This window comes from Xyrauchen texanus, chromosome 4 (assembly GCF_025860055.1).
Source record: "Xyrauchen texanus isolate HMW12.3.18 chromosome 4, RBS_HiC_50CHRs, whole genome shotgun sequence".
Classification (NCBI taxonomy): Eukaryota; Metazoa; Chordata; class Actinopteri; order Cypriniformes; family Catostomidae; genus Xyrauchen; species Xyrauchen texanus.
In genome coordinates this window covers 12,711,248-12,729,796 of record NC_068279.1, presented here as the reverse complement: position 1 = coordinate 12,729,796, position 18,549 = coordinate 12,711,248, and the positions used below count along the sequence as shown (strand labels likewise).

The window sequence follows — 18,549 nt, the reverse complement described above, 5'->3', positions numbered from 1 at the left end:
TCTTTTGAATCTACAGCATGAAATACAGTGCAGCCAGTGTAATGTGGTTTGTGAACAAATGTATCTTATGAGCCATTTTTTTTAAGTCTACAGTGTGAAACACATAACACAATCAGTGTAGTCAGATTCCTGATCGAATGACTCTTATGAGCCGGTTGTTTTGAATCGATAGTGTCAAACACACAGTGCGACCAGTGTAATCCGAATCCTGAACGAATTACTATTATGGGCCGGTTCTTTTGAATCTAAAGAGCAAAACATAGAGTGGTATCAGTGTAACAAATTCAGAACAAATGACTCTTCTGAGCCATTCTTTTTATCTATGGCATGATATACACAGCACGACCAGTGTTCAGATTGCTGAAGGAATCTACAACGTGACACACACAACGCCACCAGTGTAATGTAGTTCCTGAATGAAGGACTCTAATAAGCCAGTTCTATTTAGTGAATCAAAAACACTTTAGATGGAGCAGTTACTGAATTAATGACTCTGACCTGGAAGTTATTAATTCTGTCATGTCCAGTTCAAAATTAACAAAAGTAAGAATTGTAAATAAAAAAGTTAAAGGTGCTCTCAGTAATTTTAGTATTTTTTTTTTTAAACATATGTATAAAATAATGACCACTCACATGAGACGAGGAGTAGTGAGATTCTTTTCCTTGAACCTGGTCTTTTGGATGGTTCATTTCAATGAACTTGTAAAAAAAAAAAAAGATTCATCAGTTCATTTACGTCATCACATAATTACGTCACTGTACATAATACTTACATGCCGGCGTCATAGAATACACTCTTAAATATATTAAAGTCATATATAAGAGCATATTGCAGATTATTACATTTGATTTAATTAAGTTATAATAATAAGTATGATTATTGACATCAGTGTTTCATTCAGTGATCTTACAATATATACTTGTAAGGGGTTTAAAGGAAAGGAGGAGGCTAGAACCGGCTTAACAATATAAATAATATTTAATTAAATAAAAAGACACGCACAAACACATACAGGGCAGCTGCCCGTAATTCTCTCTCTCTCGAACTGTCGTCACTGGCTGCTATTATCCCTCGCGCCCCATCAGGCTGATTAGGGACCGGGCGTGCGTTATTCCACGCCGGCCCCGCCCCCCTCCACTCTACAATCCTACATTAAAGTTTGCACCTAAAGCACCCAATACTGACACTGATATACAAACTTGGATGTTCTACATGTCTTAAGCATATAAAGTGATTAAACTAGTCTTAATCCACTCACCCTTCTTTCCAGAAACCATGATCCAGACCAGCTCATAATAACTTCAAATATAATCTGCATGCACAATCCTCAATAGTAAAATTAATTTACATCTCTCGATTGAAACGTTTCGCCCCCTCGTCCAAGTCGTCAGTTCACGAGTGCTCATCAGGAGCTCACTGATCATCAGTTTTCAGTATTATGTCTGAAAGAGGCTATTCTCAGTTCAGTGAACTGTTGACTTGAGAACTGTTATGAGTGACTCATTGTACTGTTGACTCGAGAGCTGCTGTGCTGTCCCCGGATCAGTGAGTGCTCTGTTGACTCGAGAACTGTTGCGTCTGGATCATCATCATACTACTATAAAACGTATGTCATAAACATATTTCATAAATATGTTTTATTTCTTACACTTTCTGCTTTTCAGCAAAATACACCTGAAACATACATTTCGCCCCTTAATCAAACACATGCTCAATGTCAGCAGCTCATCATTTCTCAGTATGTTGGACACCTCCGAAAGAGGCGATTCTCAGTTCAGTGTACTGTTGACTTAAGAACTGTTATGAGTGGAGCATTCAGTCTGATTTGTGAACTAGTTTGAGTGGTTCATTGCAAAGAAGAGATAGGATCATATTACTCCCGGTTATTGGCTCATTTAGAGTCGGAGTGTCATGCACGTCCGAGAAACAGTTTAAGACAGAGAACTTGTGGATCAGTGTTGACTCAAGACACAAACTGTTTCAAACGATTCAGTCCAATTTGGTAAACTGGTTCAACTGCTTCACTAAAAAGAACCGGTTCAGAAGAATGATTCCTTCACAAAATAGACATCACTAATGAGGACTCTAGACATATCAGTAAACTTCTAAAAGCTATTTTATTCTACATGGCGCAGGGGCGCCCTCATGCTGCCATTTTATAATCACATGACCAGCTGAATACTACTTGCTTAATCTCAGTAACCATCTTGTTATTGGACACTTTGACTCTTGGATTAAATGAATCATGGTTGACTGTGAATAGTGAATTTCTACAATTGCATCTGAAACTGAAAACTATTGATTTTGAATTATGCTACATCCACACCACTAGGTGTCACTGTAAGTCCAAGATGACAAGCAAAAAGTTACCTTTAAGGAACTGGAATCATTAAGCGGAACCAGAAATCATGAACTAGAATCACTAAATTCATTATGATTTCCACCCCTTCTATCATCTCCTTTTGTGTTACAAAGAAACAAATCTACAGCAAAACTTAAACTGGTTGGTAAGCCATGCATGTCTTTCTGAAGATAAGGAAGTTTTACAGGTTAATGTCAGGACACCAACATCCAATGCTGGGGACTAGCATCAAAACACAAATATACTGATGACTTGCAATGGTCTGGTCTTTTTGGCAGGGTATACACAGTAGGTTTTCCTCACCTAACTGAATACCTTACACATTCTAGGACATGTGATGGATGGATTTATGTGTTAAAAAAAGACATGATTAATATTTCACTTCAGTCATGACGCAAACCACAAATCGCAGTTCTCCTTTTCATGACAGAAACTTTTGACACTCATTGGAGATCAGAGAGTCTTAACTTAGTATGTTTAAAGAATCACTGGTTATGATATAGAAAGACATGATTGGAACAAGCTTGACTGGCTCTTCAACATTAGAAAAGAAAGATTCAGCCTATAAGTGGTCAGTCGACTCATCACATACAGACATGGTTTAAGCTTTAGGAAAGTGTTTGAGAGTGTTTTCTGAAGGACTTGTGGCTTGAGAGATGATAAAGCTGAACTATGGCAGTATTTAATATATGTGTATGCATCATTTTTGCATTTTAATGCTGTTATCTATTTGCGAATGCACATATTTTATGAATTATTAACGGTTTGGATTTTGTCATATTAGACATTCTCAATAGAATGACCGTAGAATGAACAATCTGGTCCAGGGCAGAAAATATCATCACTAATTCATTGTCTGTGCATTTGCCCCAGCTGCTTTTACACTCTTAAAGTCAAAGTTCACCCAAAAATGTTCTGTCATCATTTATTTACCCTCATATTGTTCCAAATCTGTTTGGCTTTTTCTTATGACCTGAATGACTCACTTTTATGTAAGACAAGATAAGACACTTCAGAAAGAACGATTATTCAACATTTAACATTATTCAAAATTTCTCATTTTAATGTTCCACAAAAGAAAGTCATACGGGTTTTGAACAACATGAGGGTGAGTAAATGATGACTTCATTTTAATATTTGGTTTAAATATTTCTTTAAGTCTTAACTTAGAATAGAATTTATTATATAGTTTTTATTCTTCACTACAGTATATTCTTTAACTTAAGAGACTGCATTTCAAAGCAATGAAAGAGCAAATTACTTAGTGAACTTTAAGACACAATTGGAAACAACTTGATAGAAATATGAGCTCTTGAAAATGTACACTTTGTGTACGATGGACTGGATACAGAATGCACACATCAATAATGCCCTCCAATTAGTCAGTTAGCCAATTAGTGGATTGTGTAAGTCTTCGGTCATTACAGTTATCCATAGTGAGGTTAAAGGATTTTAAACAGATGGTCCTCAGTAACACTATGTGCCCCTAGCAAAACACTTCATGATAATCATATGTGCCATGACTTTCTCTATAATCCTCTGAAAATGCTGAATAAGAATTGTGGAGATTTTATCTTCACTATTTCTGCAAAGGCATGCATTTAATCTCAAGAAAGTCAAGGGCAGAAAGACAAGCTCAGCCCGGATACACCCTTCTCTGTAATCTAAAATATCTGCAAGGTCGACAACACCAGATAGCATGAAAATAAGTTCCAGAGGTGGAAATGCAAAACTCTGGCACTCTCTCTCAGTTAAAATAGCTTTTATGGTGTTTTGGAGAGAGAATACATTGTGAAAGACTGTGACAGATGAGTCAAATCACTGTATCCTGTACTATCCCTGTACACTATACATCAAAATCATGCTTGAAGAGATAGTTCACCCAAAAATGAAAATTCAATTATCATTTAGGCTACTCCCCTTCATGTGATTCCAAACCTGTATGACTATATTCCGTGGAACACACACGGAGGTGTTAGGCAGAATGACAGCCTCAGTCTCCATTCACTTTTATTGCCTTTTTTTCTTCATACAATGAATGCGAAAGATGACTGAGGCTGTCATTCTAACATCTACTTTTGTGTTCTATTTGAAACAACATAAGAGTAAATTATAACAAAATCTTCATTTGGGGGTGAACTACTCTTTCAGACAAATGATAAATAATTATTCTGTCTCCTTGTGATACTCTGAATTCTAATGCTGGCAGAAACACAAACATACTATCCTGCACACTGAAAAAGAGAGATCAAGACAGAGAGAGTGTGAATCTACTAGGGTGTCTTTTTAAAACATGGGTAAAGTTTGAAAGGTCAACATATTTTCTTCAGCTTTATTTATTAATTTGCATGTCTCCACTCTGCCTCCTTCTGGACACTCTCATTCTCACGCTGGTCATGCCTTTACAAAAATGACTGTGGTGGTATTAGATAGCAATATCATGGTACATATGTATATCATATATGGCACTTTAATATAGGGTTTTCATAATAATATAATGGTACTACCATGATACTTTTTTGTCAGTGTGATTAAAGGATGCTTTCATAATACTATTATTTGTATTATTATTATTATTATTATTAACAACAATGGTAACACTAATCTTCATTTATAAAGCACTACCTGGTAGCTCAAAGTGTTTACAATTAAATTACAATTAAAATGTAAACAAACAATCAAATAATGAATCAACAGAAGCACAACATCGGACAAATGCCTAAAAGATGCTTTCATGTTATTATTGTTATTGTTGTTGTTGTTGTTGTTACTATTATGACTAATAACAATTAAAGTATATTTCATACTGGTGGCTCAGAGAGTTTTACATTAAATAAAAAGTTGAATAAACAAACAATTAATGAAAAAACTGTAGAATCACAACAACAGGAAAATGCCTAAATGATGCTTTCATCATATTATTTGTCTTATTATTTGTATTATTAATAATAATAATATAAATATAAAAATATCAATTTATAAAGTACCTTTGGTGGATCAAAGTGTTTTACAAATAAATTAAATGTTAAATTAACAAAAAATTAAGGAAACAACAGAAGTACAATAGAAAATACATAAATTATCCTTTCATTTTATTATTATTATTATTATTATTAAAAACAGATTTAAAGCTTGACACACTACAGTTCCAGGTTTTATAAGCAGTAACGGAGAGTTTAGAACAGGCTCTCCAGTATTAGTCACTGATTGCATTTTAATATATTTAAATACAATTTATCAAATGTGAACCTGTCACGTGAACCTCTTCATTATCTTTCATAAATCCAGCACAAATTGCTTACACAGATACCTCACCATGTAAGTACAGCAGAGCATCATTATCTCTGGTCATGCTGTGAGTTAGATTTTCATCCTAGCACTTAGCTGTTTCAGAGAATGCAATAGTGTTGAGTGAATTGAGCTTGACTTGTAGATAAAGCAGATTACTAAGCTTGCCCTCTGTGCCTGCCAATACAATCAGACCACAGCTTGCGATCCTGCTTACTGCTTTTTAGTCAATTGCAATTACAATACTGTTTAGTGTGTGTATTGTATGTGACACATTAACCCCACCCTTCACCCTTTCCCTGTTCGTCTAAACTATTAGAAAAAACATTAAATCCTAATGGGGAGATATTAGATTACAGATGTTATACAACAGGCCATTTTGGTTATTTTAGTTTGTGTGTTTGCTTGTCTTTGTCACAAAAGATAAGATGGATAGAGCAGATGATGGTGCATCAGACAGTAAAAGTTTTAGAGGATAAAGATTAAGAATAAGACCCAGAATAAGATTGCAGATTTGAATATGCAGATTGTAGGTTTTATAATCTCTTATTTTATGTCTCTCAACTGCAATTGCAAATATTTTTCTCTATAGTAATGTTAGTCATGATATATGAGTTACTAAACCCTGACACTTAGCACTTAGCACTTGCTCTATTTACTTAAGTACATTTTTAAAGGGATGTTCCAGGTTCATTGCAATTAAAGCTGTGTCAACAGCGTGTCAGTTTAAACTTAGACTTAAAATTTAGACTTATCCCTTAGTTTGCAAAAACAATCAAAATTGTGTAATTAATGCACTTAAAATGAAAGTCTATGGGACAAATCATTGCTCTGGGATAATGTTTCAGAAGTATAGCCACCATAAAACAACTTTACATCTCAAAAAACATACTTTTTTTTATGGAAGTATCAATAAAAGCTGTTTAACAAAATATGAGCTGCACATTTAAGCCTTTAAATCCTTTGCCTTGTCCCATAGACTTCCATTGTTAGTGTACTACTGAAAACACCATTTTTTTTTGAAAATGAGGGAAGAGTCCATATTAGACTCTGCCATTTCAGAATATCTTGTTTTGAATCGTTAACATGCCTGTCAGAGGACTTGTTAAGCTTTTTATAATTACGTGATCTTATTATTGGTTTTGTCTGTAAAAGTCTTTCAGTCATAAGAATACTTTATGATAAATGTAATACCTTGATTAATCTGATAATTTGCATGTTTAAGATATGTAGGTATATTCAAAATCCCCTTAGTCTGTGCAAAGCCAAGCAGATCCAGCTGTGATTTCACTTTTTGGCCATTAGAAGGTGCTGTGTTTACAAATTACAATTACTAAACTTGCCAGTGCGTCACACTGATGGTTATTTTAGAAACATTTCGTGATTTAATTAAAAAAAAAAAAAAAAAAATCTCGTGATTTAATTAGGATTTAATTATTAACAGGATTCAAATGAGATATTTGTATCTTTTTAAATTCCCTGCACTAGAAATGACATTGTCTCTCTGCATTTGTCTCTTTATTTAGCAAAGTACATCGGCTGCTATGTTGATGACACACAGAAGAGGGCTCTTAGAGGAGTGTCCTTCTTTGACTACAAAAAAATGACTGTCTTCCGTTGCCAGGACAACTGCGCTGAAAGGTCTGTTGAAACTTTTAATCTCAGTGTGCATGAACGCACACAAACATACCCACTTAAACTCATGATATCATGCACAGATGCTCACAATGAGCTACACACATGTGTTTGCTCTCATGCTTAGTTAACGCCCCCAAACGGTTAAACATGTCTAATTTAACATTTGCTATGGTAATCTAATTCCCTGTGTTATACTAGTTGCTTTGACCCCTAATTAGCTGAGACTGGAAATATAGATTTGCTGTTTTCTCTGATATTATGTAAAATTTTTAAAGGATTTTTGCTTAAACAATCACTCCTACGAGTTTTAGATGTGCTCTTAAAAAAATTAAATCAACCCACAAAAATTTTAAACTAAAACACTGTATTTCAGTTTTAAAGGGATAGTTTACCTTAATATAAAAAAAAAAATCTGTCATCATTTACTCACCCTAATGTTCTCCATATCCGAATGACTAGTCTTTCTTCCATAGAACACAAAAAGAGATGTTAGACAGAATGACAGTCTCAGTCACCATTTACTTTTATTTAAAAAAAAAAAAAAAGAAGAAGAAATAAGCCATTGGGGTTTTGGAACAACATGAAGGTGAGTAATTTATTATTATTATATATTTATTTATATATTTTTTTGGGTGAACTATCCCTTTTTAAGTAAAATCAAAGTCAACTTACAGTGTTAAGTTTGCACTTTTTTGACCACTTTAAATTTACCTACGGCAAAGAAAATCAATAAGAAACGTACAAATCTGAAAATAAGTCAAATGAATGAAAACAATGGTGTTGTTAAAATATAATGAGGAAAAACGTTTTACAGTGCATTCAACAGCAATTATGTTTAAAAATGTTAAAAAAACCATGATAAAAATAGTCATTCTAAAATAGAGGTTCCTTCCTCTTTGCCTCAGTTCCTAAACCCTGCCTGTTTTCTATTGTGTCTTAACACAGCGCATTAACACAGATGCACTCAATCACATTAATCTGTCTTGGAAGAGTGATAGTAAGAGGGAAAGGGAGGTAGAGGGTGGAGAGAGTGAAACAGATTTGAGGACAGAGGCAGGATTTGAGTGTCTAAACATAAATGGCCCTTCTGTCAGTTCTCAGCACTACATCCACCCAGAAGTTTAAGAGGCCTGTCATAAAAAACTATTGAGGAGATTAGGAGAAGTGGAAGCCAGACAGCTTTCAAGGATTGGCTTATGCCAGGCGCTGAATAAAAATAGCCATTTCCTGCCCTACTATAAAAAAATTGGCAAAATTGACGCCATAACTGGCCCCAGATCATTCTAAAATGATGGATTCTGTAACATGGATGTTGATTGTTTGATCATTTTGTCCTAGATTGTGGTTCATGGTATAAAGACAGATGAAGTGGGGTCAGTGGAGTCTACTAATATTATAAGTGAACCTCTTATAGTAACCCTAGAATAATAAAAAGGCATGTCATGTCTCTTTTGTAATTCGCTTTGGATAAAAGCGTCTGCCAAACGAATAAATGTAAATGTAAATGTCATGACTTATTTAAGGGTGTTTTTCTTTGGACTGTTTTACAGGCATTGATTTACATTAAATCTTAAAGGAGTTATGACATGAGGAATCAAAGTTTCCTTGATCTTTTGACATATAAGAGGTCATTGTACTATAAAAACAAACTGTAAGTTTCAGAAATGAAAAATAGCATTCATTTAAATCAAGCTGCAGAAACGTCTCGTTTGGCATTTGTGGAATCTGTGACATCACGAGGACCAAATACATATGCATATGACTGCCTCTTCATTAAGACATCAGCGCCTATCTTTCATAATTGCACCCTTGGGCCCGTACACTGAAAACTTCTCATGATAGTTTTTTGAAGCCTGCATCTTGCTAGCCGGTTAAAAACTACTTGATTTTGGCTGAGAATGTTACACCTACCGAATGTTTTCGCTGAGGTATCGATCTCTTCAGTCTGAGGTCTGTCACAAATACTCACCATTTCAGAATGGAGACGAAACATTCCCGCTTCCTCTATCTCTCTCAGTTTGATTGAGTACTCTGTTTCAAACAAATCAGGCTGGGCATAGAAATGCATCTATTCTCTGACTACATACTCTCATCAGACATATTTAGTAAGTTCGGTTCTCTGGTTTTTGTGCATCTGTGTTGTGTTTGTGCATCTGTGTTGTGTTGTTTCTATGACTGTGATGAACATGTTTTTAGATAAACAAAATGATTTTTTTGCTTGAACAACCTATTTCGCCAGTGGGGCTTCGTGACTGCAGCTGTCATGCAGTCTGATGAACGCACAGAGGAGAGCAATGGTCTGTCAACTGTTTCACTAAATAATACATTAGATTTTGGTTTGTTTCTCACCTAACCTCATTGTATACTTTCATTACAATCATGAGTCTCATGTGATAATATATTAGACATCTGAATTATAATTTTGTGTCCTTCTGAAGGTGGTCACCATAAACTGCCATTGTATGACAGCAAAGAGCACAAAATGTTTTCACAATTTCTCGCTTTGTGTTAAGAAAAAGAAAGAAAGAAAGTCTTTGGTTTGTCTTTGGTTTGCCTACAAAAACACTCAAACACTTACAATATGTACAAAACTCTGCATCCCGTCTTATAACACTGCAAACATTACTCCTATACTTCTGCACCTACTCTGGCTGCCTATCATTCTGCATATACAGTATATGATCCTCATTCTCTCATAAAAAGCTCTAAATAATCTAATCTCATGCCTCAATATCTAGCTGAGATACTCCAGGTTTATTCCCCAGTATGTTCTCTGAGGTCCTCGGATGCTGGTTTTTTGGCTGTCCAAAGACTAGCTTCAATGTGTTTCAGTGTGGCTGCCCCTAGACTTTGGAATTCACCTCCTCCAAATCTCAGGGCTGCACGTTCTCTGTCTGATTTAACTCTGTCGTGTTATCTGACCAAATGTTCTAACCAGCAGACCACAGCCCTTATGTTGTAATTATTTTTAATAATAAATCATTTGTGTGTCACCAGGGGGTATCTCTATGCTGGTCTGGAGTTCGGGGCAGAGTGCTATTGTGGCCACAAGATCCAGGCACCCAATGTGTCAGAGAGTGACTGCAATATGGAGTGTAAAGGGGAGAAGATGAACCTCTGTGGAGGACCTAATCGACTCTCCATATATAGACTAGAGCTGAGTCAGGAGTCTGCTCGCCGATGTGAGCACCCTTATAAACACACATGCATCTGGATGCTTACACTGACATACAGCATCCTTAAAACACTTTAGCTACTTAAATATCTTTGGATTGTATAACAAAATATCAAACCAAGTGGTTCTTTAAAGATAATTAGCTCAAGTACACTTTTCAAGCAAGCCAAAATGTCCATAGAAACGACACCTGTCATTCTCGGCTCCTCAGTGCAAAAACCTGACTGACAGACGCACGCCCACTTCCCTTTATACCCGTATGTCTGGGGGCGGGACATGCAAATTCTGTCTGCCAATTTCTCATTGGTCTTTTCTCAAGTTCAGAGGTACACGAGGCTCTCAAGAAAGACCCTTGTGTCTGGGCGAGCAGACACAAAGGTGGCAGCCCAGACAAGTCATTAGCACCAGACACCGCTGTGACACTCTCCGATGCAGCGGCGCAATCATTGAGAATCATTATCCAGCTTGCGGGGTCTGAATGAGAAAACGTACTGCCTTGAAGAGAGCCGGTCTTGCATCGGACCCAGATGGAACGAGCAAACGAGCGTGCTGGGGGGGGGTGGGTGTTTCGTGGGGATTTACCCGGCGAAACCAAGCCCGTTGCTCTCCCCAAATCGCCTTCATTGCCGGCTGCGCCAGCCTTAATCTCGTAGGAAGAAGGCGCGGCACGGGGGGTGGCTGAAGTGGCTTTCCCTCAGAAGGGAAAGCCGCGATCGCAAACGATGCCATGGCTATGTTCTCACAATGAGAACATAAACCATTCATAAATGCTGCCTCAGTGCCACAGCACAGACACGCAAGGCAGCGCTTATGACAATCAGGAGAGGAGAGAAAACAGCCGCATCCAGGAACTACACAGAGGCGGAAAGACATCTTTAAAAAGACACGTCCTGAAAAGGACGTTCAACACCTGCTGTATATTGCTCTTTTGTGTAAACTCTTTTAGGAGGCATTTATACATTTACATTTACATTTATACATTTAGCAGACGCTTTTATCTAAAGCGACTTACAGAGCCCCTATTACAGGGACAATTCCCCCGGAGCAACCTGGAGTTAAGTGTCTTGCTCAAGGACACAATGGTGGTGGCTGTGGGGATCGAACCAGCGACCTTCTGATTAACAGGCAAACTCTCTTTTATAGAGAAGCGCTGTCGAAGCGCCCATGGGCGTGGACTGCATAGCATGCAGATGCACGCCGCTTCCCTTTATACCCGTATATCCGGGGGTGGGACATGCAAATTCTGTCTGCCAATTTCTCAATGGCCTTTTCTAAAGTTCAGAGGTACACGAGGCTCTCAAGAAAGACCCCTTGTGTCACTACATTCGATACAACATCGAGCGAGTGACAGAATGTGAAGTGAAGTTAGTTCTGAAAAAAGGTTTTGCATCACTTCTTTGACGATGTCACTTGATTTGATATGTGAAGTGTGATATTGAAGTGTGGCTTAAGTGTACAAAAGTACAAATACACACTTTTTGGCAACTCTATGATCACATAAGTATGCATGCTTCTTCCACACACACACACACACACACACACACACACACACACACACACACACACACACACACACACACACACACACAGTAGTGTTTCCATGTTTTATGGGGACTTTCCATAGACATAATGGTTTTTATACTGTACAAACTTTATATTCTATCCCCTAAACCTAACCCTACCCCTAAACCTAACCCTCACAGAAAACTTTCTGCATTTTTACATTTTCAAAAAACATAATTTAGTATGATTTATAAGCTGTTTTCCTCATGGGGACCGACAAAATGTCCCCACAAGGTCAAAAATTTCGGGTTTTACTATCCTTATGGGGACATTTGGTCCCCACAAAGTGATAAATACACGCTCACACACACACACACACACACACACACACACACACACACACACACACACACACACACACACACACACACACACACACACACACACACACACACACACACACACACACACACACACACACACACACACACACACACACACACACACACACACACACACACACACACACACACACACACACACAGGGGGCAGTGGTGGCTCAGCGGTTGAGGCTCAGGGTTACTGACCAGAAGGTCGGGGGTTCAAGCCCCAGCACCAACAAGATGCCACTGTTGGGCCCTTGAGCAAGGCACTTAACCCTATCTGCTCCAGGGGCGCCGTATCATGGCTGACCCTGCACTCTGACCCCAGCTTAGCTGGGATATGTGAAAACAAATAAATTTCACTGTATATATGCAAAAAAAACTGTGTGTATAATGTGTGACCAAAATAAAGGATTCTACACACACACACACACACACATGTTGTGTTTCCATGTTTTATGGGGACTTTCCATAGACATAATGGTTTTTATACTGTACAAACTTTATATTCTATCCCCTAATCCTAACCCTACCCCTAAACCTAACCCTCACAGAAAATATTCTGCATTTTTACATTTTCAAAAAACATAATTTAGTATGATTTATAAGCTGTTTTCCTCATGGGGACCGACAAAATGTCCCCACAAGGTCAAAATTTCGGTTTTACTATCCTTATGGGGACATTTGGTCCCCACAAAGTGATAAATACACGCTCACACACACACACACACACACACACACACACACACACACTTTTACATGCATGCATATGGACTCACACTAAGATATACACACAAGCATAACATTTTGATGTTGTTATGGAAATGGAAAGACATATGTGACTACCACCAAACAGGAAATTTGTTATCAAGTTTATTTCAAAAATGCTTCTTAATCAGAGCAAGCATACAGAGAGGAGAATGGAGGGGAAAGGGCTCACCACCATTAAGCTCTTGGGGGGAGATTTGTTTGTCTTTCATTGATTGTAGAAAGATAATGTCTGTGTGCTTTGTTTGCAATTTCCTATTCTCGTTCATTTCTTTTTGTGTTTACATGCATTACATTTTGTAAACCTGGCATCTGGTAATATTATCAAGCTTACGTGCACAGCATACACAATACAGATCTTTTTTGGCATAACCTTCTCCCTTTTCCTTGTGTTTGATTGTTTTCAATATTGGATTTGTGACAATCAATCCCTTTGTCTTGAATAAGCTTTTTTTTCATGTGACAGGATGTGTGGGTGCGTCAGACAGAAATATGTCATATGGATAAACATTTCAAGCAAAAACAATAGCTATCCAGGTACAGTCATGGTAACACCCTCAGTTATGCATTCCTGGGGGGTCACAGAGGTTTGCGTTAAATGTTTGTTTTATTATGATATACAGTATTTGATTTCAGAGATATTTGTCTTTGATTCTGTCATTGTTCTCTAAGATATTCTTAGAAGATCTTATGATATGTTTTAGCAAATGTAAATGTTTTTTATAAAATAGGAATCTGGTTGAGGGTAGTACGTCAGTATAAAGAACTTTTGTGTAGATTAGGTTCTAATGCGCCCCGGGTCATATCCCGATCACGGTTCCCCGTCTGTTGCTCACTTCGACGTTTTGTCGAAGAAGCAACACTAGGGGTCTCTCTTGAGAGCCTCGCGCATCTCTGTATAAAGGGAGGGAAAATACGTCTGTCCATTCAGAATTTTCTTTTATGCTGTTGGATCGTATGCAGTTCGATCTACGGTGCATATCAGTGGCTTTCTCCTTCTCTGCACACAGTGCAGCTTTGCCCCTGGGCGCTTCGACAGCGCTTCTACAAGGAGGTCTACGTTCACGCCAGCTCAACAGACTAGCATGGCAGATACTCCTTTGGGCCCAGGGCAAGCTACTGTTTATCAGAGCAGCTTATATCCCTGGATGCCTGAATGGGAGCAGATTTACTGTCCAGACAGAAAATACAGACGGGGGAGTGGAAACTCCTCCCCGAGGTAGTGAACAAATCTGGTTGAGATTTTACAAGAGCAGAAGTGGACCTCTTCACCTCCTAACAGACAGCGCAATGTCCCAACTACTTCTCTCTGAGTCCAGTTAACTGCCAGATTGTTTCAGTTATGGACTTTCTGCAGGAAAGACTGTCAGCAGGCATATGCCCCGCTACTCTCAGGGTCTATGTGGCCACCATTTCAGCTCGCCACGCCTTGATGGACGGGGTGCCCTTTGGGAGGCATCCTCTACTTGCTCGCTTCATTTGTGGAGCCATGCGACTGTGGCCTCCTGCTAAGAACAGGACCTCTTCATGGGACTTAGCAATAGCCCTTGAGGGTCTGGTTGAGACCCCCTTCGAACCTCTAGAGTCAGCGTCTGGCAGACTTCTGACTCTCAAGATGGTTTCTTGTGGCGATTACCTCTCTAAAGAGAATTGGGGACCTACAGGCTCTGTCTGTTTTGCCAGCCTGTTTAGAGTCATGTTTGTGATGCGGCAGGCTGGTCCTCTCCGCCCACATACATCAGATTTTATAGTTTAGATCTTTATGCCACTCCGGGCTCTTATGTCCTTGAGTCGACATCTCAAGCTCATGTCTGAGACCTCTCACGTGCTTGTGAGCACACTACACAACCGTAGGGGGTCCGAACAGCCACAGTGAGGCGGCGTGGGTATTCTCGTTCCCAAAGCGCTTTTCCAGCGCAGCATCAGAAGTGTAGCTTTTTGAAAAGCGAACATCTCGGGTTACTTAAGTGTTCACGAGATGCTGCACTTCATTGCCGCACTGGGATGCCCCAGGACTGCTCTTCAGAAAAAATACCAGACGACGCGCCTGTGACACATCTATTTATAGCCCAGCTGCAGGTGCATCCAATGATTACACAGGCAGAGGCTATAAATTCCGGTCAATTTTCATTGACGTGTTGCACACATATTCACAGCTGGTCACACCTAAAGCTGTTCCCAAAGTGCTTTTCCAGCGCAGCATCTTGTTCCGCTTTTTTCAGGGAACAAGGTTAACACTTAAGTAACCCGAGAAGTTTTCCTACTCCTGTTTGGAGAAGTAGTATCTGCTTTTCTGGAAGTCGGGCTTGATGTTGTTTGCACTCAAGTCTGTTATTCTGTGTGGTATTTTTGGTTTAAAGACAGATAGTGGCTTGTCAGTATTAAGTCTTTTTAAGTTTAAGCTTTTAAAGATCCATTATTTGTGTTAGTGGATGTTTGATACTACACAGTAATTACATTTCAAAAGTAAAATCATTTTAGCTTAATTCTTAATTCATTGAGTCACGAGTTTCCACATACATACATACATATATATATATATATATATATATATATATATATATATATATATATAGTAAAAAGTTTGAAAACATTTTTAATGTTTCTGTAAGAAGTCTCTTCTGCTCACCAAGGCTGTATTTATTTGATCAAAAATACAGTAAAACAGTAATATTGTGAAATATTATTCAATGTAAAACAGTTGTTTTTCTTCTTCATGGAAACCATGATACACTACCATTCAAAGGTTTTGGGTAAGTAATATATATATATATATATATATACTTTTATTCTGCAAGGATGCATTAAATTGATCAAAAGAGACAGTAAAGACATTTATATTGTTAAAAATATATCTATTTCAAATAAATGCTATTCTTTTTATCTTTCTATTCATCAAAGAATCCACACAAAAATGTATCATGGTTTCCACAAAAATATTAAGCATGCAAAAATGGTTTTCAACATTGATAAAAAATAAGAACCATTCTTAATAATTGAGCACCAATAATAATTGATAATAGTTGAGCACAAAATCAACATTTTACTCTGATTTCTGAAGGATCATGTGACATTGAAGACTGGAGTTTTTCTTTTTTTAATTATGCCATAATTAAAAAAAATGTATGAATAGTCATTCCAACACATAGTATACAATATAGAGCATATATAGACTACAAATAGAAAAAAGAATATACAGTATAATCTATCAAATAAACAATACAAGTAAAATAAAGAAAAACCAAAACGAAATTAAAAACAAACCATTGAAGACTGGAGTAATGATGTTGAAAATTCTGCTTTGACACACAGAAATAAAATTACATTTTAAATGATGTTAAAACAGAAAACAGCTATTTCAAAGTGTATTGTTTCACAATATTACTGTTTTTACTGTATTTTTTTAATGAAAAAAATACAGCCTTGGTGAGATTAAGAGACTTCTTTCAAAAACATTTAAAAATCTTAATGTCTCCAAACTTTTGACCTGTACTGTATAATCCCACTCACACCCCCCACACACTCATGTAGTATATTTGCACAGGCAAAAACCTCTCACATTTAAACAAGCAAAAATTCAATAAATTTGTTGTTGTCACATTTTAAGGATGTATGTATGTATGTATTTTTGCTCTTTAGATGGGAGTGCCATCTTTAAGGGATGTTTCAAGAGGCCGGAGAATGTGACCCTGGCACTGCCAGTTTGTGCCGTCATTCAAAACATGTCAGTGGAAAAGTGTGTAGACATGTGCACAGAAAAAGTGAGTATGCAATGTATACTTTTGCAATTCTCTTTAGTGGGGCTAGTGGCTTAAAATTTTACAAATGTACAAACCTAATAAATTATGAATAGAAAATAAAACTGATTTCTTAGTTTAGTTGATTTCTTGAACTTGATGATATTCTTAAGGTTAAAGTAGGTAATAGTTCACCCAAAAATGAATTTTCTCTCATCATTTACTCACCCTCATGTCATCTCAAATCAAATCAAATCCCTTTATTGTCACTCAACCATATACACAAGTGCAACGGTGGGTGAAAGTCTTGGGTGCAGTTCCAAGCAACATAGCAGACATGACTATTACAATAAACATCTAATTTACACATAACACAATTTACACATCTTGTATATACAACACAATATACAATATACACCTAATAATATACAATATACAGCATACAATATACACAAAATAAGATAAGACTCATCTATGTTGTCAGTTGGAAATAAATATGCAAGTGTTGTGTTGACATTCAGCTGTCGGTTGATAGTCAGTTGCCAGTGTTTTATTTAGAGAAGTATAAAATGTGAGAGTCCAGTCTGAGACTAATAAAGTGCAGTGCTGATATATATGCATCGTGAGTGGTCAAGAGTTCAAATGTCTGATCATTTTTGGGAAGAAGATGCCATATAGTCGGCTGGTGCGGGTCCTGATGCTGCGATACCACCTGCTTGATGGTAGCAGTGGGAGCAGCCCATGCTAGGGAGGCTGGAGTCTCTGATGATTCTCCGAGCATCCCAGATGTGTTTGACTTTCCTTAATCAGCAGAACACAAACAAATATTTAAAAAAAAAAATGTAAGCACTGTAAGTCCATAGAATTCAAGTGAATTGTGATTTGTAGCTCCAAAGATCACATAAAGGAAACATAGAAGTAATCCAAAAAGTTCCAGTGGTTAAATCCATATCTTCAGAAGTGATCAAATATGACTCGTGAGAAACGGATACAAATTTAAATCCTTTTTTTACTCTGAATCTCCACTTTCACTTTTACATCTGACAGTCACATGTGGTGCCTGTTTAGTTTCACTTTCACATCTGAAAATGAATGCTGAAGTGGAGATTTAGAGTAAAAAGGACTTAAATATTGTTTTCTACTGCAGAAAGAAATTCTTACACATCTGGCATTGCATGAGGGTGAGTAAATGATGAGAGAACTTCCATTTTTGGGTGAACTATCCCTTTAAGCACATCCTTTCCCCAGTCATGTGTTTAAAATTCCAAAATTAAAAAGGTCTTATTTTGCACCCCATTCGTGGGGAGTCTGTCAAACTCTATATAGTCTGTTCCTCTGTTTGATGTAGGAATATTCTCTGGCAGTGTTGGCTGGGGAAAAATGTCACTGTGGATTTCCCACTCCTCTGTTTACCCTACACGAGCATGAGGACGAGGAAATGTGTCGGCAGAGATGCGCAGGAGAAGACTTTGAGAGCTGTGGGAACAGTGACTTCTTTGTAGTGTACCAGACACAAGTGCAGGGTAATGTCAGCTTGTTTTGACTAAAACATTTTACTTAAGCTGACCCATAGGCAGAATGCATGCAAAATCTTATCATCATAGTGGTTTGATTTTAAACAAGCATGTCACATGCCACTCTGTACAATCTCATTGGTGGACCTTACTTAAAAAAACAAAACAAAAAAAAACAAT

At 37.5% G+C, this 18,549-nt stretch overlaps 1 protein-coding gene across 3 annotated transcripts in view; it reads left to right on the top strand.

Annotated features, from left to right (window-relative positions):
• The window catches only part of wscd2 (WSC domain containing 2), a 77,499-nt gene that overhangs the window by 42,667 nt on the left and 16,283 nt on the right, over nucleotides 1-18,549 (top strand). For all 3 annotated transcript variants that reach the window (XM_052119735.1, XM_052119725.1, XM_052119715.1), the window contains 4 exons: nucleotides 7,178-7,292; nucleotides 10,287-10,471; nucleotides 16,758-16,879; nucleotides 18,204-18,378. In XM_052119735.1, the coding sequence (XP_051975695.1) occupies nucleotides 7,178-7,292; nucleotides 10,287-10,471; nucleotides 16,758-16,879; nucleotides 18,204-18,378 (597 nt within the window). The remainder of the gene's footprint in view (nucleotides 1-7,177; nucleotides 7,293-10,286; nucleotides 10,472-16,757; nucleotides 16,880-18,203; nucleotides 18,379-18,549) is intronic.